At 43.8% G+C, this 25,352-nt stretch overlaps 1 protein-coding gene across 1 annotated transcript; it reads left to right on the top strand.

The window, feature by feature from the left end:
* Positions 1–511: 511 nt before the first annotated feature.
* Positions 512–25,172, top strand: EXOSC5 (exosome component 5). The gene is made up of 6 exons (XM_089478566.1): positions 512–1,048; positions 2,470–2,583; positions 3,747–3,868; positions 12,132–12,272; positions 15,298–15,387; positions 24,227–25,172. The coding sequence occupies exons 1-6, from the start codon at positions 937–939 to the stop codon at positions 24,317–24,319; spliced, it is 672 nt and encodes a 223-aa protein (XP_089334692.1). The 5' UTR covers positions 512–936; the 3' UTR covers positions 24,320–25,172.
* Positions 25,173–25,352: the final 180 nt, after the last annotated feature.

Raw genomic sequence — 25,352 nt, 5'->3', positions numbered from 1 at the left:
CTGCAACCCTCTGTGTATGTATCTGTATATGTGTGTGTATATAAACACACACATATATGTGTGTATATGTGTATATATAAAAAGACAGTTCCCCCCTCTACATATATATGTGTGTGTGTGTGTATGCACCCATACAAACATACAGGTGTGTGTGTGTGTGTATATATATGCACTTAATGGGATATCAAATCGTACCCCTCTCTGTATGCGTGTACTGTATATATACACACACACACACACTCTTAAAGGGGTGTCAAACTGCACCCCTTACAGTGTGTGTGTGTGTGTGTGTATGCACTTAAAGGGATGCCACACTAAGGTTTTTCATTTTTAGTGTTGTGATATATATATATACACATAGTAATATATATCTGTATATATTAATGGCAGCGCTTTTCTCCCTCTGGACTAAACCTTTTTGGGGAAAGAAGACTTAAAATATACTGGGGAAAGCATCATGGAGAGAGAAATGAGAAATGTCACCCTCTGAGGCTGAGAGAGTGTGACTTGTCCAAGGTCACCCAGTTGTTTGTTTGTTTATTTTGTTTTGGGCTAGAGTAAACGATCTTTATCTCGTCTCCCTGAATAAGTGAGGAAGAACAACCTCATTATGTTTAAGATGTCTTGTTTTAGGCAGTTAAAGTAGTATCAAACTGCTTTATTTCTACAGATGCTTCCTTGAAAGGCACACAATAACAAGCGCCTGTCTCTTTAAGAGTAGGCGGAGCTTGGAATTTTACGCCTCTTCATTGGCTGCTTTATTTCTATCGTGTAGTAGATGCACCTTTGAAAAGCACACAATAACAAGAATGTGTGGCTGCAAGAGTGGGCGGAGCTTGGGATTTTACGTCCTCTCATTGGCTGGGCCATACTGGCTTGATAATCCCCGGATCCGGAAGTGCCAAGGGGGAAGCACGTGGGTGGGGAAGAGCAGGGATGGAGAGCGAGCAGAAGAGGTTCGATTCAGGCGAGCTCCCTTCGCTGCGACGGATCATCTGCGAACAGGGCTTGCTTTCCCGGCCTGATGGCTCCGCTTCCTGGATGCAGGGTGATGCTTTCCCCCCTTCTCTTTCCTTGGGGTTCATAGAATCTAGAGTAGGAAGAGACCCCAAAAAGGGCCATCCAGTCCAACCCCATTCTGCCATGCAGGAACTCTCAATCAAAGCATCCCTGACAGATGGCCATCCAGCCTCAGTTTAAAGATCTCCAAGGAAGGAGACTCCATCACTCTCCAAGGGAATGTCTTCCACTGTCGAACAGCCCTTACTGTCAGGACGTTCCTCTTAATGTTGAACTGGAATCTCTTTTCCTGTAGCTTGGGTTCCGGGTCCTAATCTCTGGAGCAGCAGAAAACAAGCTAGCTCCTTCCTCAGTATGACATCCCTTCAAGTATTTAAACAGGGCTATCATATCACCTCTTAACCTTCTTTTCTCCAGGCTAAACATCCCCAGCCCCTTAAGTCTTTCCTCTTAAGGCATGGTTTCCAGACCATGGTTTCACTATTTTAGTCGCCCTCCTTGGACATGTTCCATCATCCTTTTTGAATTGTGGGGCCCAGAACTGGACATAGGATTCCAGGTGGGGCCTGACCAAAGAAGAATTAGAGTGGCAGTATTACTCCCCTTGATCTAGACACTATACTTCTGTTGATGCAGCCTAGAATCGCATTGGCCTTTTTAGCTGCCGTATTGTGCTATTGACCCATGTTGAACTTGTGGTCTACTTGGACTCCTAGGCCTGTTACAGACTGCCAAAATAAAGCTGCTTTGGGTGTCTTTGGAGGTATGCTGTTTAAATGACGCATGGGTCCTAAGAGTCCTGAGGTTGCGCCAAAGCCACACTCCATTCCTAAGCACTGGAGTGCAGCTTTGGTGCAGCTTCCGGATTCTTAGGACCCATGCATAATTTAAATAGCATACCTCCAAAGAGACCCGAAGTTTTGGTAGTCTGTAACAGGCCCTAGATCCCCCTGTTGCTCTCTCTCTCTCTCTCTCTCTCTCTCTCGCTCTCTCTAGGTGCAGATCCAGGCAGGCATTCTTCAGGTCTTTCCTTCCAAGCTCATGATAGCTCTCTCAGATTCTCAGCTATTCTCTATTCTCCCCCCTTCTTCTTCTTCTTGTTGGGTGCCTTCAAGGCATTTCCGACTTATGTTGACCCTAAGTTGTAGTTGTTCCATGAGAGAAAGAACTAGAAAATATCCAAAAATGTAAAGACATACAACTGAGTGCAAAAGTTAGAATCGTACAAGCCGTTGTATTCCCTGTTACCAAGAATGGCTGTGAGGGTTGGGCAGAGAAGAAAGCAGATAGGAAGAAAATGAATGCATTGGAGATGTGGTGATGGAGAAGAGTGCTGAGGTTACCATGGACAGCCAAGAAGTCAAACAAATGGGTCCCAGAAGAGGACTAGTGTTTTCAATAAGCCAATCAATCACGTTTGCTGTGTTCACTCTTTCTTTCTGCTTTTAGGAGACACTTCAGTATTGGCTGGTGTGTATGGGCCTACAGAAGTCAAGGTCAGCAAAGAGATCTACGATAAAGCCACCCTGGAAGTGATGCTGAGGCCCAAAGTGGGCCTACCAGGTGAGAGCCTTGCCCTTTCCAAAATATTGAGTTTGGAAAGATTCCTACTTTGACTGCAACTCTTAGAGTAAACCAAAAGGTAACTTTTACAGTTACCTGTCTTTGTAGAGCAGTGTGCTCTGCGGTCTGCATATAGACCCTAAAGCTTTTCTTGAGTGTCTGCAAGGAAGGTTAAAGGAAATTGCGATCCAGACGGTGTAGTAGTTTGAGTGTTTGGCTGGAACTCTAGAAGACCAGGGTTCGAATCCCCAGTCAGCTGTGAAAACCCACTGGGTTGCCTTGTGCAAGCCACACACACTCTCTGTCTCAGAGGAAGGCAATGGCAAGCCCCTCTACACAAATCTTGCCAAGAAAACCCCTGCTTTAGTGTTGCCATAACTGGAAGACACACAGCAACAAATCTAGCGTTCTCACCAGTTTCTTTTTTCAATCTTTCTCTGCTTGAAACTAGCATAATCCAAAAGGTAAGCTGAGCTGTCATGAGTGCAAGCAAGTAGTCCATCTGGAATCCTGCAGTGATACCATCTGGATATTTTGTTCTCTCCACAGGGAGCTCACAAAAGAAAATTGTTGGCATCAGGGGGGAAAGTATGAACATTTCCTGCCTTTCCCCCCTTCTTTTCTGACTAAGACTTTGCAGCGCCTTGAAGCCTCCGGGGGTCTCAATTTGCTCTGAATAATTAAATTAAGAAAGAAAAGAATTCTTTTCTCTCTCTTTTTTTCTGGAAACAAGAGGCTTTCCTTTTTTAAAAAAGAAACTGCTGCTGATCTTATTTGCAAGTATGATGGTATTAGGATTAATAGAGCAAGGAAAATGTGATTTTGAATGTAAGTCTTTAGGGCCTGTTTACTAGACTTATTTTCCAAGTGCCACTTTAAAAATTGGGCCACCTTTTGCCAATCACAGAAATCTTTGCCAGGCAGTAAGAGTTACATGAAACTTAACCTGGATAGGCTAGACTTAACTGAAGCTATGTAACAGAAGACAGAATATTACTGGTTAGTGTATCTCCTATCCCTTAAGGACTGACACCCCTGCTCAGGTCTTGTAAATTTAGGACTGTGACTTCCTCTATTGGCTCTGTGTGTGTGCCTTCAAGTCATTTCTGACTTATGGTGACCATAAGGAGCATCTGAGGACATTTGCTTTCCCCCTTGTCCAGGTGTCTATGAAAGAAGCAGAGAGCAGATGATCAAGAAGACATGCGAGGCAGTGATCTTGGGCGCTCTGCATCCCCGTTCTTCTATTACAGTTGTGCTTCAGGTCATTACAGATGCTGGTTCTGTATCCTTTCAGTGGAGCCGATGGTTCGTGGAGAGGGGTACTCTCTTGTTTGAAAATGCTCAAAGGGCAGTTTTCTTTGCATTTATGTTTATTATTTCTCTTTCCACCACTTCTGTTTCTGTCTCTCCCTTGCACTACGCACATACATGCATGTGCATACACACACACACACACACGTGTAAAAATACTGGCAGCACAAATTATGCAGACAGTGGTATATTGTGAAGTTTTGTGGGAGGTGTGACTACCTGGAATTCTTGCCTGAAAGATAGCACAGCATGATAACTGCTACATGGACTGAATTAAAAAAATACTTTATTATGAAAGTTAAAAGTAGCAATGCACATAACATAAAGAAATGTCGGGGATGCTTTGATTGAGATTTCCTGCATGGCAGGGGGGGTTGGACTGGATGGCCCTTGTGGTTAATATCAAACATTTATAAAACAAATAAACATAGGCGTAAGACATGAGGTATTATCTAATGGTATAAACTTTTTCTTTGTAATATCTGAAGACCAAATGAACAGAAAGTTGAGCCAATATGTTACTTAATAGGACTCACTGGATTGTTAGTACTTGTAGAACCAGAGTCCATTAACAGAGTGTCCTTCCAGATGGACTGGCTTTTTAGAAATGAGATCTCGAGCCTGTCCCCAATCTTTGTTTTGAAGATGGACCATGTTGAGAGGTCTTTTGGATAAATCAGCATGGGGGCATGGAGTCTGTCCCCTGCCCCAATCTTTCCTGCAGGACATGCATGTCCAACAGAATGGCAAACCCAAATGATGAAATATAATTTCTTGCCACCATTTTGGGAGGCATCCAAATGAAAAGAGAAACACTGGGAAGATGTTCTCTGTGGGCTTTCTGTTTGAGGTGGGGGGCTTTAATGTGTATCTGGGATACTTTTGATATCGTTGTCTGGTGAAAGTAACCTGAAAATTGAGCCAAGCAATGTTAAAATATTTTGGGAAGCACTTGGAGGACTTTGAGGAATTGGTGGGGCTTTGGAGGCCATAAAGATGGATTCCCAGTGGTCTTTTTCTCATAGGGCCACTGGCCAGTTGACTGAACTTGCTATGGATTAGTAGGAAACTGTTCTGAGTTCATGATCACTACTTACAATTGGAACTCTTTTGATATGATTGTAACCCCAATCCAACATACTTTAAAAGGAGATCCCTTCTGCCTGTGATTGGAACACTTAGCTAAATAACTGAGGTTTTCTCCTAACTTATTTTGAAGATATGTTATCTTCTAGTGAATAGGATCCAATCTAGCAAAACAAACATATGAACACCCGTAAATGATGACCTCATTTCTGACCTTATTCAAATAAAAGATTTTTAAGGGTTGAGATGGCAAAGCACCATTAGACAGTTCTGATTCTTAGCCTGTTTGTAGCCACGCTTTCTCTATTCTCTTACTAGCCCAGGGACCTCTTAAGACCTCCCCACTGCCATTAGTTTCAATTCTGGGCTCCTCCTTGGAGGAAGTGTCTTCCTCTCATAGAAAAGTCTAATCTCTCCATCCCCTCCACCAATTCTTTCCAAATATTTCAAGCTGGGGAGGTTAATAAAAGTTTAGAGCACTAACTGTGTCCGGCAGGTGGCAGCAGTGCTCCAAAAGTGTCTGTTTTAATCTTATGGGCTGTGTGCCATTCAGATCGTTCAAAAGTTACATATATGCAGTCTATGGGTCAGAAAACCACAGCATCTCTTGGGTTCTGCAAGACACATATCCCCACTGAACAGGATCTTTTTGCAGAGAGAGGACCCATCCACTTGTCTCTTCTTTGGAAAACTCTTTCTAAAATTGTTGGAGATGGAGTGGTTGGAAGACAGCTCTTCCTCTTGCTTGCATACTCCTTTTTTTACCCTTTCTCCCTCCCTTCCTCCTTTCTATCAAACCATTCTAGGTAGGAGTGATAGAGTTAATACCAAGGATAGCCAGGGGCCATCACCCTGGTGGACAGATTTGACCCAGAGGCTGTAGATTTCAGACTGCTAACACTGATGTATGTCTTACGAAGGGACCCCCCCCCCCCCCCAGTATTACCATATTGCACATCTTTGCACATGACTCTAAGTAAATCTATCAGCCCAGTTTTTTAAAAAAATAAAAATCTGCAGGCCATATGTCTCAGATATCATTAAGTAAAACAAAGCCTTGTGGAGATGGAGTTCCTGTTGGATGGATTAATCTGCTTCAGGCAACATGGGCTGTGGAGTGCGGATGGAGATGGCAAATAATCAGATGCTAGACAGCGTGGGCTGGGCAGCAGTGGCATGAGACGGGGATGAGTTTACCTGAGGGCATTCTATCATCTGGTCTGGGATGTCTTTTATTGGGGTTTTGTCTCTGTCACTAATATTGAGCCTACTAAAATTCAGACAAACCTAGAGCCATTAATAACAGGCTGAGAATGGCCGGGAAATATTAGTTTCTGTCCAGGAAGAAATGGGATGTTTTCTGCCTGATTGCAGCAGTTACTTTGGGAGGATTGTGGGACATAGGGGGATTTTGACAAAATACAGGAACATGCTTGTTGTTCTCCGCAGTCCCTAGGATACCACCATCCCACAGACTTGTCAGTGGAACAGCTAATCTCTTTGCCCCTCCCAATCTCCCTTCCTTGCTCTCCTCTTTTATATTACAGATCAAATATGGACTGTATTTTTGTTTACCTTAAAGTCCCAATTTTTATGCATCTGTCTGATGTCATTTCTCCTTTAGTTACAAAAGAAACAGGAGAGGTCTAGGACAAATGTCGGCGAGGGACAAGAGAAACTGAGCCCTTTGAATGTAACTAAGAAACTGTCCTACAGTTAAGGATTTCTGATCAGCAACCTACCCAGCTCCTTCCTGTCATGTCAGATCTTTGTGAGATGCCTAGAATATAATTGAGGAAATCCTCGGGTGATTGATATCCCAGTACACCTGGCTCAGGGGGTCATGATCAGCATAGTCCCGCCGATGCCAAAAATGTCATAATTTATCTGGGGCGATGTGACAAAGAGCACTGCCGCTGTTTCTGGCTCAGCGTTACATGTGGTGCAGGAGAGATTAACTCTGGGTGCTGTGGTGTTTTATTAAATCTGAATGTATAATGGTTGAGAGAATTGATTCAGCTTCATTTAGAAAGTGCAGTTCCCCTAGCACTTGGCCAGAGCCGAGGTTGTCTGGCTGATTTCACGGCTACTGCAGCCTGGCGAGGAAAGTACAGACGCTCCTTGCTGCAAAATTAATCGGGCTCTATTAATTTAGATTCCTGACTGCCTCTATCACTAACATTAAGGAGGGATAATAATTTCTCCCTCTTCTTAGTTGTAAGAAATCTGCTGTGGGAGAGGAAAGGCTGGAAAACAGAGCTTGCTATGAAGCAGTGACTTGTCCAAGGCTGGGGTTTTCACATCCCTCACTTAATAAAGTAATCCTCTTTCTGTGCATTGCTACGTTTAACAGAAAATTTGGTGCCAGACACAGAAATAACATTGAAACAATAGGGATGGGTTCCCAGAGCACAAAAAGAAGTGCAGTTCAATATGTTATAGTAAACATCTTATCCAAAACTAATAATATGCACATATGGAAATAAACACACAGGTCAGGGGAGCATAAGTAGTAAATGAAAACATTTTGCACCTTCAAGAGACCACTTGAAAGTTTCTTCCAAAATGCATCCAGCGATGACTTTTCTTTCACCAGCTTCTGCCTTTTGTGCGATTTTCATTTTACTGGCCTAATGTATAGGTCTATGCTTCTTTAACACACTGGAAGTAGCTGGCTTATCTGCGGTTCCCTTTTCCCTCTTCTGTTTTGTGTTCATGCGTGCTCAATAAGGGAGTCTGTAGACAACTGCTTTTCACCTTATCTGTTGTAGTCAGGTACAGAACAAAATTGGATGGATGGAATAGGATCTCATTCTTTTCTTGCATTGTTTACTGCAGACACGTTGCTGCAAGCAACACAGAAATTCTTGTGTTTCTCAACCCCTTCTTCATAGTCCTCCCGATGCCAATACACCTAAAAAACTTCCAGGTACACAGAAGATTAGGAAAATGTGGGGCCGTGGGAGCATAAAACAATTATCTAAAAAGGACCTCCTTTGTCAGAGGCTTTGCAATCTAAAATCTGGATTGTGTAGGGCATTTTGAGGCCAATTCTTCTGAATTTTTTTTGGTAAACATTTGTTTTGGTCCCAAAGCCCTCAAAACATGAAAGAAATGCCCTCCGTACTGTAGAGTTTGTTTTAGACCAGGGATAGGATGGATGGATGGATGGATGGATGGATAGATAGATAGATAGATAGATAGAATTGACCCCTGAGAGGCACAAAAATGGTCTTGGGACGTGTGTGCAGCCTGTTGTTGTGTGTGCTCAAGTCATTTCTGACTTTCGACAACCCTGGCATGGGGTTTTCTTGGCAAGATTTGTTCAGATGAATTTTGCCTTTGCCTTGTGAGGCTGAGAGAGTGTGACTTGCCCATGGTCACCCAGTGGATTTTCATGGCCAAGCTGAAATTCGAACCTGGATCCTTGTCCAACTCTCAAACCACTACATCATGCTAGCATTTGTGTGTAGTTTGTAGGTTGTATTTGATTTAAAGGCTGAATTGCTGCTTCCTAGAGGCTTCTAGGAGGGGTAATTCACCCTCCCTTTTTTTTTGTGCTAGGAAAAGGACTGCCTGAAGAATCTGAAGGGATCAAGGTACACAGAGCCAGCCTTAGAATTACCTGTGGCCTCAGGGCCACCCTTGAAGTCAACTTTCAGTGCTGAAGAGGAAAGCATACATCTGATGCTGTGCGATGCTGGATAGTACAACAGCCACCATGGTTAGCAGATCAGAGAGTGGGTTGGCTGCACTTAATGGGGCAGTTCTTCCCAGTTCCAGAACTGTGGGTGTAATTTGGGTATTCTGGTCCCTTTGGTTGTCCCCTCCCCTTTTGTCTGCATGCCTCTATGGGTTGCTTTCCTCCTACAGTGGGCCGCTGTTTCAGGACAAGTCCTGCTTTGCAGATTCCTCCCTCCTCCAGCTCTCAGAGTTTGCCTTTAATTGTCTCCTCTCCCTAGGCTTGCCATCTCCATTAGTCAGCCCTGGATAACAAGAGCTGCCAGTCCATCTTTCCATCTGCTGAGCATCCTGCTGACGCTGGCTGATTAACTGGGAAATGCAGAGCGCCGGGAGTGAGATGCTTTGGCTTTTTATTATGGCTTAGATCTTCCCTCTTTCCTATCTAATAATAAGAGCTTTCTTGTCCAGGCTCTAGTGGGAGCCAGCAGATCTGCAGAGCCTCCATCCCTCTGGGGACTGGATTGAACACGGACTTTGGATCAGAAGTAAAGCCAAAAGATTTGAACATCTTTAATGCCGGCAGCTTTCCCTATCCACCTGACTCCTGCTGTTCTCTAGGACCCCATAGGCCTCCTTCCCTAGTCTAGTTAGTCATTGTGGCGTCATGACAGTTCAAAGTGAGTCATATCATCCTGCCAACCTGCCCTGCTTAAGACATGGCATCCTTTAATTATGTTGCCTTGAAACCATCCAAAGAAGGGAGTTTCATAACCTTCGTCTGTAGGCTCCTTGCAGACCAGAGCAAGTCAATTTTGCCTATGTATACTGTTACATATGATGTATACGTACTGTTATATACCATTATGCAAACACCGAAGATGTTTGCATAGACATTCTACCGGAAATCACTTTCTCTGATGTTGTTGTTATGTGCTTTCAAATCAGCCCTGACTTATGACGTCCCTATCCGAAGGTTTACTTGGCATGATTCATTTGGAGGAGGTTTGCTATTGCCTTCCTCTGAGACTGAGAGAGTATGTGATTTGGATCAGCAGGAATTCAAACCCTTGTCTCCCAGAGTCCTAATCTAGCACTCAAACCATTATACCTTTAGCGATTTAGATCCTGTCTTTGTTTATGTGCCTTCAAATGGCCTGTCAACTTACATCAAACTGATGAATTTCATAAGGTTTTCTTAGGCAAGGAATACAGTACTCAGAGGTGTTTGCCAGTTCCTTCCTCTAATCCTGTGGTTAGAATCATAGAGTTGGAAGAGACCACAAGGGCCATCCAGCCCAACCCCCCTGCCGTGCAGGAACTCCCAATCAAAGCATCCCTGACAGATGGTTCCCAAGCTTTGTTCCTCTGGATTTTTTGGACTTCAGCTCCCAGAATTCCCGACCTTTGGCCAAGCTGACTAGGGCTTTTGGGAGTTAAAGTCCAAAACACCAGAAGAGCCAAAGTTTTGGAGTCACTGCTCTACCCTATATATTACTTGTATATACTCAAGGAAGTCCTGGGTGAATGCTTCAGATCCACTGTTGCTACATGCCTTTAAGTTGACTCCAGTGTATGGCCTATCTAGGGCTTACTTAGCACGATTGATTCAGAAGAATCTTGCCAGTGTCTTCTTCAGAGTCTGAGAAAGTAGGGCTTGTCAGAGGTCGTTTCCACAGCTGAGCAGGGATTCAAACCCAGGTCTCCCAGAGTCTTCAAACAAAACTTAAACCACTACATCATGCTGGCTCTATTTTCTCCATTACTGCAGCTGAAAATAATATTTCCACAATGTTGGTTTAAGTCTGTTTTCTGATTTAATCCCATTGCTTCTTGTTCTGTCCCTGGCTGTTGGGTCTAGTTTTTCTTCTTTCTTCCCCAACATAATTTCAGTGTACATGCTGCCACTACAGGCTTCCCACCTCTTTTCTCCACACTCCCTTGGTGTTGCCCAGCATGGAATCTAAACCAGCAACTGAATCCCAGGCGGAAATGGAAACCAATAGAATTAGCTACCTAACCTGTGTTTGTGCATGTCACCTGTCAACTTATAGCAACCGTATGAATTTCATAGGGCTTTCTTAAGCAACAAATGAGTTGGTTTGCCATTAATCTCTGTCAGGCTGAAAATGAGATGTAGAAGGCAGGTGTAAATGTGAAGGATGGCAGAATTATTGGCTGTTAGGCATGCTCCATTTGGGAGAAATGTGCCCTTTCCTCCAGGAGATAAACTGGGCATTAGAGCCAGGCTTCACCAAAGTAGAAATGAGCTGACGTTTGAAACCAAGTGGATCTTACAGATAGGAATTCTTCCTTATTTCCATCCCACTGGGTGCACTTGAGTCCTAAAATGTGCTGCCAGCATGCTGGGTACCCTGAAGCTAGAAACAGTGTGGGGGATTTGGCCCAATTCCACAGTTCACCTTCACCGCTCCCAATATGTTTGAGACTCAGATGACTCATCTGTGCACTTCTGAGCTTCTCCATCTTTTTCGTTGTTGGGTAAAGAATTAAGAATCAAACACAGGTAACTTCAATTAACAAAGTTGATGTGTTTTTGAGCATTATTTCATTAATCAATTTGGTACCAGAGGCAGAAATAACACGGAAAAAATAGGGAGAGCGTCATATACCACAAAAGAGAAAAGAAAAGGAACAGTTCAAACTAACAGTGGAACAAACTCCCTCGGAGTGTAGTGGAGTCTCTTTCCTTAGAGGTCTTTAAACAGAGGCTGGATGGACATCTGTCGGGGATGCTTTGATTTAGATTTCTGCATGGCAGAATGGGGTTGGACTGGATGGCCCATGCAGTCTCTTCCAACTCTATGATTCTAAATGAAACAACGAGATCAGGTCAGCCTTGCAGAAGTGACCAAAAACATTTTGAACCTTTCAGGGACCATCTGAAGGTTTCTCCCAAAATGCATCCAGGGATGACTTTTTCTTTCACCAGCCCTTCTTTCATCCTCTTTCTCCAGCCTTCTTTCATCATCCTCTCCATGTCGATGTTGCTAAAAAGACTTCCAGCTTGTCATAATAGGAGGAAGAAAATGGGGTTTTGAGGGATTTTAAGAGATTTAACGAAAAGGAGCTTGCCAGAGGCTTTATTAACTGAGGTATACCTGTATAATTATTGTGTTCCTTTTCCTCCACCCATGCTTTGTTGGATGGGAGGGGAGCAGTTGTCAACACTGGAATATGAAATGGTCATTGGGAAGGAATTGGTAGAATACCCTGGCTCTGCTTTGAAACCCCATTCCCTGCAGTTCTCTGATCCTGTGAGATTGCTAATGGGTTTCTGCAGTCCTCTTGCAAGACATGTTGTGCTGAGTGCCATTGCGAATGCAGGAGACTGCCAGCCTTCTGCCACCTACTGGAGCTGGCAGCCTTGTCTTGAATGCTGCTTTCCCTTCAGGCTGTCCCATTTTTTTGTGGTTTCTTCCTTAATAAAGCTTCTACCCCTGCAGCTCCTTGCAAGTTGCTTGAATGCTGCCTGCATGGGCTTAATGGATGCAGGGCTGCCCATGAATTCCTTGTTCTGTGGAGTGACGTGTGCCTTGGATGTAGATGGCAACATCACCCTGGATCCCACGGCAAAGCATGAAAAGGTGGGCATCTCCGATTACTCAGGGTGGGCATAGAACTGCATGCCGTTGCTCTTTTCTGGCAATGGAGCAACGCTTGAACTTGCTCCTATTTTGATATTTACAGAACAGATAGCCAAAGCATTGTAGTACAAATTGGGAACGAGTCTAAAGCAAGTAGAAAGGCCAAGGTAAAGAAGCCAGGACTTCCCAGGTTCTGTCTCTTATGTCCTTCCCCAATTTTGGTGCTCTACAGATGGGCTGGTGGACTGCTCCCACCTTCCCCAGCCAGCTTGGTCAATAGTTTTGGGAAGGCAGTACATTAGGGCAAGCTGGAATTATTTTTCCTTTGTTTGTTTTATTCATTTATATGCTGCTTTTTCCCCAACAGTGGAAATTAAGTAAGCTTGCAGCTTGTTAAAAACAGTAGAGATTAAGAACTTTACGAAAACCTCAGTAAACAAGTTAAATAGAGAAGTTATTCAAATAAACAATCTGTAAAGTTAAAACCATTAAAATTCATTAGAAGAGCATATGCAAATCAACAGAGCTGCACAGAATACCATTAAAAGCCCTTTCTTACCAGTTCCTAAAAGCCTGCAGATGGATAAGAATGCCTTTACTTGCCAGTGGAAGGAGAGCAAGGATGGGAACCATCCTGGCCTCCCTAGAGAGGGAATTTCAAAATCTGGGAGCAGCCACCAAGAAGGCCTTCTCCCTTGATCCTACTAAAAAGCCTTAGCAAAGTAGAGGGAAAGAGAGTTTGGTCTCTCCTTAAGATATTCAAGTTCTGACAGGCTCATAGATGGAGATATCACTCCGATCACTCAACTGTCACCAGCACTTTCACTGGTGCCTTTAACTCCAGGATCTACTGGATTTTCCCTGCAACTGTGTCAGGGGAGAAAATATTTGGCCACTAGAATTCTGTTTTGGCACTTGCATATGTTCACATTATAAGAATCTCTTCCACTCTGCTACTGCCACCCTGCTTAGTCATCCAAGAAGCGCAAACTGGGCCTGGTGCCACATGCAGCAAAAGCACCATGGCCCTATCATCACTCCCTTATCTGCTCTAGCGAGTTAACTGCTTACTGTGGCCTGGCAGGTCAATAGTTTTCCCGCTGCCCTGATTCCCACTGCCTCTCCTAATGGTTTTACTCATTTATCGGCCGCCGGATTCAATCCATCGCCAGCTGCCTTCCCTACCCAGGACTCTCCTTAATCAACTGCAGTTTGGCTCTGGGTCCCTTTAGATTCTCTGCCAAGAGCACTTGTCTCATTTGGATGTTTTCTGTCTCTCTGGAAAGCAAAACCAGGCAGGAAGGGGCAAGGAAAAACATTTTTTAAGAACCTGTCCAGTATCCACAGCCAGTGTCTGCACTCCTGCATTACACTGTTTACTTGGTCTGTCATAGTATTAGTTCCCTTTTCAGTGTATTGCTGATTCTGAAACAAAAACAATATATTCCATCCCTAAGATCATGAGTTTCTTGTGAAAGTTTCTGTTGCTGGGGTGTCAGTTAAAGATGGAAGAGGATGGAGAATGCAGACTAATCACTGCAGAAATCTGATGATCCATCCTGCAAGGATTTCTTTTTTAAATATCTTGCTGTATTGCATACCTACAGAATAACTTTACAGTTTGCAGTGCCAAGAATACCTGGGAAAAATGCAGAAGGTGAAACCAATTAGGTGCAAGAATAATTCAATGAATAATTCCTGGAGTGTTTTGAATATATTTCTCTGGGGAGTTTTGTGCAACATTTAAATAGATGCAGAATTGCATCCCCATTCTAGAATTTCATTTACAGGGGAGGTTTGTCTCCCCATGACAATAGAGAAACCAGTTCTGAGCTACTTGGAAAAAATACTACCTTTTAAACTTATCCTAGTTTCATAGATTGTGCCTTTTACTCCATATAAAGTAAGCTTTAACACATTGCACTGGTCCTTGGTCACCATTGTTGTAAGCATAATCCAGATGGTTAATCGTGACTCGTGTACTTATTGACATTCATGGTCAGAGTAGATTACAAAGGAAAGATCATTAAAAAAAACAGGTCACTAAAACATAAACAAATCACTGATTCAGCCACAGAAACTAAACTGTGTTAAATTACTGAACATTAAAACAGCAGCAGGAGGACAGCAAAATTAAAACAACCACATCCAATTCAATCAGTTAGATTCAGGCAGCGGAAAATTGAACAGTAAGTCCAAGAGACTAAAGTAGTCTTCACCGGTTGCCTAAACAGGAACAGCGTAGGTGCCAAGTGGATGTCTTTAGGGAGTGTGTACCAAAGTCATAGCGCTACTATAGGAAAATGGCATATCTCAAAAATGACTTGAACCAAGATGGGGAAGCGGGAAGTGCATAGCTATGATCTTTCCTGCCCCATAAGCCTAGAGAAGCTACCCTGATGTTGATCTAAGCAGACAAGGTGGTCCACAAATGGTAGAAGATGATTCACCATCCCATCTTTAAAAATTTCCAAAAGAAGGAGAGTCTACCACCCGCTAAGGCCGTCTATTCCACTGTTGAGCAAGTTCTTCCTAATGTTTAGGTGAAATCTCTTTTACTATTTGCACTACTAGTTGGTGTTCAGGTCTCTGGAGGGGGGGGTGCTCCCTCCATCTTGGTATATGACCTCTCTTCAGATATTTAAAGAAGACTGTCATATCACTTCTCCATCTTCTCTTTTCAAGTTAAATAAGCTCCCTAGGCCATCCCAAGTAGGGCTTGGTTTTTAGACCTTTTACCATCTTAGATGCCTTTTGGAAAAGCCACCCTTCAGACTATTATTCCCATACCAGCAAGCTGCTTATAGGATTCTAGCAGTTGTGGTCCAAAAAAGTAATTTCCCAAAGATCTGTAGGCTACATGTCTTTGTGTTATGCCAGTTCTTCAGTCCCTTCCCATCTCTTGGAAGCCTCAGTATTTCTGGGCCTCAGAGCCCAGCCTTTTCCCTCACTTCACCACCCCCAGGCTATAGGTATGGTCTCTGGGTTGTGACTATATCAATTAGACTCCCTTTGTTTCCTCCAGGAAGCCAAGGCAATCCTGACATTTGCCATTGACAGCACTGAGAAGAAGGTGTTGATGTCAACCACGAAGGGGATGTGTTCGGTTGAACAGGTAAGTGTCATGGCCTGAGCCAACTGCATATTGAACCTCTTTCCAAATTGGTACCAAAGTTTGTTGCTGTGTGTCTTCAAGTCATTTCCAACTTATGGCAACCCTCAGGTGAACCTATTACAAGGTTTTCTGAGATTGAGAGTGTGTGACTCATTCAAAGTCACCCAGAGTGTTTCCAGGCCAAGCGGGGAACTGAACCCTGATTTCCAGAGTCATCATCCAACACCCAAATCATTACACCACACTGACTCACCAAAGTTTACTTGTGTATTTATTGATGATACCTGTTAAAGTCTCCTTTGGATCATTTTCTAAGAGCACTTAAATTTGCTTCTATAGAGAGAGACTCATGGCACATCGTGCTTAAGCATGGATCACACAGACGGACTGAGAAATTATAGTTTGGCTGATTTACTTGCAGTGATCCAATAAATGCAGTAATTCGAAGGGGAAAAAATCTTTGCCAAAATCTGTAGTAAATGCTTAGTCTCTAGTTGCTGCCCTGGGCTGCAGACAACAGTCTGAGACATTTAGAAAAATACTTCTCATGTCAACGTGCTTTGGATACCTATTTTACAAAAAGTTTTCTCTGCCACTTTTCTCAGGGGGTGATCAAAGTGATTTACAGTTTCAGATACTAAGGCTGAAAAAAAATGTTATGAAATAATTGCAAAGCAGAGTTGTCTCAAGACACGGATAATTTCCAGGACCTAATAGCAGAAGCTTCCAAGCCTCAGATTTCTCCCCTTCTGCTTTCTGTAGGCTTCATGGCTTGCATTGACCATATCTCATAGTCTTATTGGATTCTGCTGCAGTTGTCAGATATACTAAATGCTGCCTTGGGAGATAACTACCATCCCGGATTTTCTACTTTTGGTGATAACACTGAGCAGGGCTGTGAATATACTGTGATTGTGTTATGCAAACATGGTATTTGGCGCAGGATGCTGTAATTTACTGTTCTGTGAATTACAGCTGTTTGAGGTATTTTCGTTCTGTTTTTTGAAAGAACAGATTTCCAATCACTATAGCTACAAAATTAGGCTTGAAATATATGATGAAATTTCAGAAGTCTAGCCAGGAGGCATGGAGCAGAGATTTTTCAGTTATTTGGACAAGCTTTTGGTGTTTGACATTGATCCTTTCCTCCACGTTCTAGTTAGCTGAAGCTAGATAAATTAAGCACAATACACACCCACAAAACCCCCCCACAAACATCTATGACTACTGGACATGGAAACAGAGGCATCAATGCAGTACTGCAGATTGACACCACATGACGTCCTGGGCCCAACTCACACCTCTTGCTAGCTATTAAAGTTGTTTTAGGCTCCTGGCTGTGCAATTTTCGTTTTGTGGTGGCTTTTCCTAACAGGAAGGAGAGATACAGGTAATAGAGCCAAGAGCAGTAGAGGCACAATCCTTACAAATGCATAGCCTTTGCTGCTAGTTATGGGAAGAAAGAGGGCTGAGCCAGCTAAGAATGGGTAAATTGATTGATTTATAGTATTTATACCCCCCCTTCAGCCAAAGATGTTCCCAAGGTGGCTTATAAATTATAAACTTGATAGTTTCCTACCCTCAGACTTACAGTCTAAATAAGACAGGACACATAAGGAAAAGGGAATTGTAATAGGGGAGGGGATTATGTCCAGCAGATGCTGGCTGCTCTTCACTCCCTCGGAAGTTAGAGACAAGGTATGATGGAGTTGTGTCTGACTGTTCATCAGCCCCTTTGAGGCCATAGCATTGGAACATGGAAGGAGGACCTCTCAGCAGCCACTGGGCCAGGGCATCAATGCACATCTCTTCCTCGGAGGCTAGAGCGATGGCAGTTTATGTATCCACAGCGACTAGGACCACCTCTGCTACTGCTCTACATTATGCTTGAATTCATTTAAAGGGCAAGCTTTACCTCTGTTGGCTCCTCTGCTCCCGTGTTGTTGAGAGCGGCTGCTTTGAGGTTCCAATTCCCACAAGCCATGCGTTGTGCCCATTTTGAGCCCCTTGACAACAGGGCTGCCTTCGGTTACCAAAGCGTTGTGTATTCTCAGTCTGACATGGTTGATTTCAGCTTCCTTAAATCGCTCTTGACAGCCTGTTTTGGCGAGAGGCTTAGACGGGCGTCCGCCAGTCGCGTTTATTGAATGTATCCCGGTTGAGTCTGTCCCACCCCATCCATCACCTCTTGTTTGTTTTCCGTGGCAGGGAAAAGGGAATATGTTGGGGACGCGAGGGGAGGTACAGGTAAGGGCTTCAGGTATGCACAAAATTGGGGGGATGTGTTTGTGTACGTGAATGCATTTTTCTCTCCTCCCACACCGCCGTTTGCAAAGGCCTCTTAGTATTCTGAGCAAAGGCTGCAGCGTCGTTTCTCATTACTGTGGCTGCGTCTCTGCCAAATGGCTTGGAACGCCGAGCCCGTCCTGCTCTAAAGGAACAATTATGAACACTAATGTGCTATTGAATGGAGGTGGCAGCCAGGCGCCATTAATTAGACAAGTGTTTCTGTCAGGAGAAGGGAGGGGAAACTCCTTTAGTTTTGGGGTGAATTCTAATGACTTTAGAATTTCTAACAAAAAAAGAAAGAAGATGACGACAAGAGTGGGGGAAAAGCATCAAAACAAGACTCCCCCTTCTGTGCAATATTATTATTATATTACAGACTTGCTCTGTGTCTCTGGGGTTCACACACTGCCCAAAGGATACTGACCAAGTGCGAATCACTTTTCCCCAACCTGATGCCCTCAGGAATATGTTAAATCAGCAACTCCCATCATTTGCCAGTTGCCTACCTGCCTGGGGGAAAATGGGGGAGAATGCAACTTGTTCTAGCCCAGAAGATGTGTAGCAAAAAAGCAAGGCTATCCTAACACATTTTCTCACTTGGTTTTGTGGCTGTTTTCACACTGATTTGGAACATAAAGGAAACCCTGGTGAGTCAAATCAAAGTGCCATCTTGCCCAGCATTCTCTTGCTATGTTTATGGGAGACTTTCTCACCTTCTCTTTCAATATCTTCCCTTCTCTGCACACAAGCAAAGAATAACATATTTTTAAATTGTTGAAAACTTCAGTTGAGTAATTTGTTTACAGTTTTCCCCCCAATTTCTGATCAAGACTTTCTTCCAAATCGAAACCCTCATTTCTGACAGTCATTCGCTCTGCTGAAAGAGCTTGGCATGTACATGTGAATGAATGGTTGGTGTATGGGGATTGCTTCTGCCCTCAGCTCTTACCTACCTTGCTTTTCTGCTAATGCAGTCTTTTCTAGTATTATTGTTATTGTTATTATTATTATTATTATTATTAACCTTTATTTATAAAGCGCTGTAAATTTACACAGCGCTGTACATACAATCTTTTTAATTAGACAGTTCCCTGCCCTCAGGCTTACAATCTAAAAAGACACGACACAAAAGGAGGCCTGGACCAAGGCAGATGGACTGGAGGGAGTACTATTTCTAGTACTATTCTGGTACTAAGATATGATTGTCAACTTGCACCCAGCTTTTCAGTTATGTTGGAAACAAATCCTGAAATGTGTGGGCCATAAAAGATATTTAGGATACCCTCTTCCACCACAGTGACCGCATCTAGACATATAACCGCTGGCTCTACCAAGTCTTCCCATTTCTTTCTGCTACCGCAATATCTCAAGAGATGGGGAGTTATAATGAATGGAACAGTAAGCCGGCATCCATCAGCAGCTGTCAAGTCCTCTGCTAGGAGAAAAGTTTGCTCTCTTGCGAACGCAACAGGCAGCGGGAGTGCACACAATAAATAATTATGATTTACCTCCATGAGCTCGGCAACATCAATTGCATGCTAACAACACTGATTTCGAAACCACAGGAAGGGAGTATACTCTTTCCCATCATTTCCAGTAGCAGGAGTTGAAAACTGTCAGTCCCCCCTTCCTGTGTCATGCCTCACCTGACCCCAGTGTGGGTCCTTCAGGTTTTGCTCGTGTGACCTCTGTAGCAGAGCTTTAAAGCTACTTCATAGGTGGAGGGCAGGGGAGAGAGTTCTTTAGATCCCAAAAGAGGAGAGAAGTGTCAATCCAAGCATATGGAATCTTACTATAGCTGTGGTCCCTGCAAACAGGCCAGGTTGCAGCTGCTTAATCCTCCCTCTTAGGTGATCATTCATAGGAGAACATCTGCAGAATCTGGGACTGTCTGTCATGCAAAATGAATGAATCGGCTTCTCTTAGATCCGCATGGGGCCTGTTAGCCAAGGAGGGGCCTCTGAGAGAAGGTGATTAATCACCAGTTAGGTTCGGCAAGAATCCAAAATTGCCGGGTAGATACCTGAGAACGAAGTCCAGGAGAAAGAGCTGCAAATGTTTCTCTGGCCCAATTCTTGAATAGCTAAGAGAGAGTGCAAGAAGAACCATCTGCTGAGAAGAAGCTAGGATTTGAAGAGCTGTGCCCTGGATGAGGGGTGCTTGTCGGTCTCTAGGGACTACAAGGGTGGGAATTATGTGGCCTCAGCAGCCTGAGCCAAAATAGTCCAAGATGAGGAAAGTGGAAAGTCCAGGGGTACACTTTGGCCACCCTGACCCAAGGGAGGCTGACCAAAGATAAAGATGCTCTCCCAATGTATTAGGTAAGGTTGTTGTGAATCGTTCCACTCTGTATCAAGGTGTGAGCTCTTGTTCACAGCATGGATGAGCATCCAGTTTCCCCCAAGGCTTGAATCTTTGAATTACTTTGCAACTTTGAATTTATCATGACTGTTGCTCAGTTTCTGTTCCCATTAGGTAGGTAGTACAAACCTTAAAGTTGGTCACACATGGAATAAAATACTTTTTGGGGGGGTCCATTCAACAGAATAGAAACTGAGGAAGCTGAGTTACATCACTGAATCGGCTACCTCATTGTTGTCTGTATGTATCATTAGCAACCCTGGTCCTCTCAATGTTACTGTTTTGTAATACACTTCAATTTATCCATCAGCTTATCCATCTCTGGTCTGTATTGACCAGTAGTGGCTTGCTAGAGTTTGAGAGAGACCTTCCTAGCTCAGAAAATGCCAGGTATATAGCTTGAGGATTTCTGCATGCAAAGTATATGGTTTTCCCCAAGCTGTGTCCTTTATGTGCCCTCTACCCCCAACATATGCCATAAGATGCTGGACTAGGTAAGGCTTTGGTCTGAGGCTGCTGGGCTTTTCTCAAGTTTTTTTAATCCTTTCAGTTGGTTTGAAGATGATGAAAATGTATGCTTGCAAAGTAACATTTTTTTGGGTCATGGATTGGGCCTTTTTATCTTTTGCTCAAGAATATCTAGGTCTGTTTAGTCTCTTGCAGACTTACCAGGACTGTCTCGGTGTGACTGATGAGTTGTTAAGCCCTGTTGTTGTGTCCCTGACTTCCTCTGCTTGGCCATGGGTCCCATCCCACACAGCCAGCCATGACTTTGTTCTAGACTGGCTGTCTCAGTCCAGGGCCAGTCCAGAGATGCTTGTCATACTAGCAGAAGAAGGCCAGGGAGGAAATTAAAGCAACTCCTTTGAACTCTCCTGATAACAGATGTTGAATGAAGCCTTGGCAGCTTTCCATCAAATGGCCTTTCATGTCAATGGAAAGCAGAAGCAATAGCTGATTTGCTGGGGGGGGGGTCTGTCTGTGTTGAGCAATTCATCTCTTTATCTCTTGCTGTTGAAATTATATCAACAGTGAGAGATGGTTCAAATCTTTTCTGGGGCTGACTATAAGTTCTATAAAATGAATTAAAGTAAAGGGAGATCTGCATCTAAATCCAGGTTTGCTGTCCAGAGTTCTGATTTCTGGCCATTGGTTAACATGGGAGAGAATCACCTTAACTCCCCATTCCCTCCTGGAGCTGTAGTCCAACATTTGAATGGTTCCAGGTTGGAAAAGGCCAAAGTAAATGAAGAGGGGACAACGTTGACTATTTCAGTTATGTAGACTGCACAGTGCTGTTTGCCTTCATGTGGATCTCTGGTTACTTTGACACCGAGTGTTGGCCTTTTTCTAAAACATAATATGCTGATACTGTCATATTTAAATTGATACCTGACCAAGGTGTGCACAGATGGAATGTGGGCAGGGGCTCTTCTGTATAAGAGAGAAGCCTGCTTGGCATTTCAGGAACCACCTTATATTCAAAGTGGGAGTTAAGGGGTTTGGGGTGGTTTTATTTTTTAATGATCAAGACATCCCCCCCTCCCCCCAATGGTATTGCTGTTGCAGCCATTGTGTCTGTCAGAAGATGGATGCCCAGTTGGGCTGAGCAGGAGGCTAGAACCCATCCTCAATTTGTAGCTGCTTGCCTTCATTCCCACTTGCCATCAGCTGGCTCAGGCAAGCGAGGGAACTATATCTTTCCTTGCTCACATCTGTGAATAAATCAATTACTGGCCTTTGCCGCTTTCCCGTGTATGCGGCCTCGCCACCACAAGCTCTGGCCATGCCGTCTGCCAGTGGTAATTGAGTTGAGGAATCCTAAGCGAACCTGACAGCTTTTGACAGTCCCATGCGAGTAAGTTGTCTGACACCAGGTTGCAAAGGGCTCTGTCTCTAAAGGATGGGGGTGGTTTGATTTGTGTTTGGGGAGGGAAGGGTTGATAGCTTCCCCTTGCATATAAATTGACTAATTAAGACCCAAGGAAAAACAGGGGAGTGTGGTGGCTCTTCACCCCTGAATTCTTCATTCAGGCTGCAAAAGGCAGTGCTGGGGATTAATTGGCCCCAGGGAACCTGTGGGTGTTTGGGAAAAGGTTGGCCGGTGGTAGCTCACTACCAGCATTTTCTTTTTTACATTTGGTTTGAGGCAAAGCCTTTTATTGCTTTATCCCTTTGATAGCTCCCCCCCCCTCTCTCTCTCTCTCCATTTTCCTGCTCTGTGTTCTCTTTCCAACATAACTTTCTCTTCTTTTTTTCCTTTCTATCTATACTTAGCTTTCTTTAATCTCTCAGGATTGAAGACCAACTGCAGGAGGAAGCCATTGGTATGGGCTGGAAAGGCAGACAATGTGTCAGCTGCCCAGAGCATTGCTCTGCATGCTTCCACCATCATCGTTGTTGTTGTTATTTCTTCCCTGTCTCTCCCTATGGATTGAGATGGGGAGACAAAGTAACACACCCCTCCCAAAAGTCAAGGTGGATATGCCTTGCAAGTTAGTTTGGTACTTCAGATAGAAAATCTCACAAAGGTTCTCTCCCCCTTCCTGATAGGAAAAATGCAGATATAACACATTTAATAGCTCACAGTTGGAACCTGATAATCGCATGAGGTTAGTTCATCAGGGACACCTGATTGCCAGGGCTAGGGTCATTTTGGTCCTTGGCAGAAATTAGACTAAATCACCTGTAGTTTAGGGAGCCAGGGTGGTATAGTTGTTTGAGCATTGGACTAGGACGCCAGGAGGTTCAGGGTTCAACTTGCCATTCATCCATGGAAATCTACTGGGGGACCTTGAGCAAATCACAAACTCTCTCAGCCTCAGAGGAAGTCAAAGGCCCCATGATCAGTTCACTTTAGGGTCGCCATAAGTTGGAAACTACTTGAACACACACACAGTAGCAACAGTCTGTAGTTTTCTCCTGCAGTCTGAGGACACAGGCATTTGGAGACATTGGGCAGAATCATAGAATTGTAGAGCTGGATGTGTCTGACCTACCTGGGACCATTTCCCTAGCTTGTGACAAATACTGTTCATCTTTAGCAGTATGGCACGGTGTGTAGCACCGATGACGCACATACAGGCTGTAACAGATTAAAGGAGCCTGTGTGTTGGCCCATCTTTGTTTCACTACTCCCCCCCCCCAAAAAAAAAAAAAAAAGCTGTTAATGCCTCGGTGGGTTTGGAAGAATTAGGTCTTGATACAAGACCACAAGATCTGTGTGGTGTCCTTGGACTGGTATGTGTCTCTCTCTCTCTGCTCAGCCTAATCTTCCTAACAAGGGAACTGTGAAGAGGTGATCTTGGTTGAAGATAATTTGTAAACACTAGAAAATGTTGATGTGATGAGTAATAAATTGGAATCCTTTCGATTTATTCCAAGGAGTGGGAGGAGACTGGCAGATGGCTTGATAAGCTAGCGGGAATAATTTCTCATCAAACGGGTTGCATTAAGACTTCCTTAAAAGATGGTTTCGGAGCTTTTCTTCACTCACTTTTATAAAGGTTGAGTACAGTGTATTGAAGCAAACAAATATACACATATACATACATTACACACACACACACACACACACACACACACACACACACACACACATTCTGCAGGGGCAGCTGAACCTGGCTGCAGGTTCCATGCATAGGAGAAGTTCCTTCCCTTCTTCCCTTGCATCTGTCCTTTAAGTGTGGTACAGTGATGTGAATCCTGCTTTATCACAAGGTGACCTTAAGAGCAAATCACAGGGTTTTGTTGCCAAGATTTGTTCCACGAAGGCTGATAGAGTGTGACTTGATTAAGGTAATCCAGTGGGTTTCCATGGCTGAGCAGGGATTTGAACCCTAGTCACCAGAGCTATAGTCCAGCACTCAAATCGCTATATAACATTGACTCTGGCTCTAGGGTTGAAATCTCCGCTCAGTCATGGAAACCCACTGGGTGATGTTGGGCAAGTAACACACACTCCGGCTCAGAGGAAGGCAATGGCAAACCCCCTCTGATAAAATCTTGCCAGGAAAACCTCATGAAAAGCTCAGTTTGCCTTATAGTCGTCGTAAGTTGGACATCCTTGAAGTCACACTACAACAACAAACCTTCTGGGAAAAACCTGTAGCATCCAAGATGTGAATATGTCTCCTTGATGTTCTCATGATACTTATCCCGTGACCACTTTGTTTCTTTATCCCTCCAGCTCCAGCAATCCATTGCCGCCTCACAGAGAGCCGCTGACACCATTTTCCAATTCTATCGCGACTCTGCTTGCAGGAAGTACTCCAAGTGGTAATTTCACCAATGAGTGGAAATGAACTGCAGTGATCTACTGAGGAACGAAGGTTGTGTTTCAGATGCTTTCCTGGCCCATCCTTCTCTCCAAAGGACAAGGGTGTGCGATCGGACTGTTGTTAACCCAGGAAGCAGGGCACACTGAGGACAGTGCTGCAGAATACTGGAAGAGATGGGCATTTTACTTGCCCCACACTTCTGTAGAGTCAAGGACTCCCCAGTGCCATAAGGCTCGCTGTCCTTCCCCCTTCCCTTCCCTTCTCTTAGCATGTGCATTTTTTACATTCTGTTATATCTTGCTGGGCATTGTGCTTCTCTTTTATTCCAGGAAAAGTCATTATTATTTCTGCACAGGTTCTCAGGGGGCTGCCTCATCTCTGGCCTAGCTGTAAGTGCAGATATTTCTTTGTGATCTTTTTTTGCCTGAAATAATGATTTTGAAATCATCTAAAGAGCACTGCTTTGCTTCTCTTCTCTCTTTTTTTCCCCTTCTGGGCTGCAAAGCTGTTTTCACTTGCTCTAATAAAATAAAAGAACTCTGCAGCTTGAAAGGAACCAATATTAGTGTTCCCAAGAATTACTCTCAAATAGTGGAGCCTTCCCTAGTCCCCTGTGAGCGATGTAGTGAAGTGGCAAGACTGGGAAGAGAAATGGTAGGAGTGCCAGACAGTGGCATTCAAGTCAAGATCTAGGTTCAAATCCCCACTCAGCAGTGGAAAAAAATGGAGTGACTCAGGCTAATTAACAATCCTTCATCTCAACTTACTTAAAGAATTGTTTCGAAAATAAAGATGGGATGTGTAGCCCACTCTAAGCATCAATTCATGTTATTAAAATTGTATTGTTTTATTTTGGTTGCTGTTGTATGCTTTCAACTCATTTCCAACTTAGGACTACCCTAAAGCAAACCTATCATGGGGAATTTCTTGGGAAGACTTGTTCAGAATGGGGTTGCCTTTGCTTCCCTCCGAGACTGACAGCTATTATTATTTCCAGAGAGCCAGCCTGGTGTAATGGTTTGAGTGTTGGACTAG

The sequence above is a fragment of the Sceloporus occidentalis genome, unplaced genomic scaffold (genome assembly GCF_023333645.1).
Source record: "Sceloporus occidentalis isolate IW3139 unplaced genomic scaffold, rSceOcc1.0.p SCAF_13, whole genome shotgun sequence".
NCBI lineage: Eukaryota > Metazoa > Chordata > Lepidosauria > Squamata > Phrynosomatidae > Sceloporus > Sceloporus occidentalis.
This window is presented reverse-complemented; position numbering and strand designations above follow the sequence as displayed.

Bases quoted from the DNA above. Each gene is read 5' to 3' on its own strand.
- EXOSC5 (XM_089478566.1), top strand. From the start codon at position 937: ATGGAGAGCGAGCAGAAGAGGTTCGATTCAGGCGAGCTCCCTTCGCTG. The intron at 2,584-3,746 runs GTGAGAGCCTTG...CCCCTTGTCCAG, and splicing joins GCCCAAAGTGGGCCTACCAG to GTGTCTATGAAAGAAGCAGA. The intron at 15,388-24,226 runs GTAAGTGTCATG...TTATCCCTCCAG, and splicing joins GGATGTGTTCGGTTGAACAG to CTCCAGCAATCCATTGCCGC.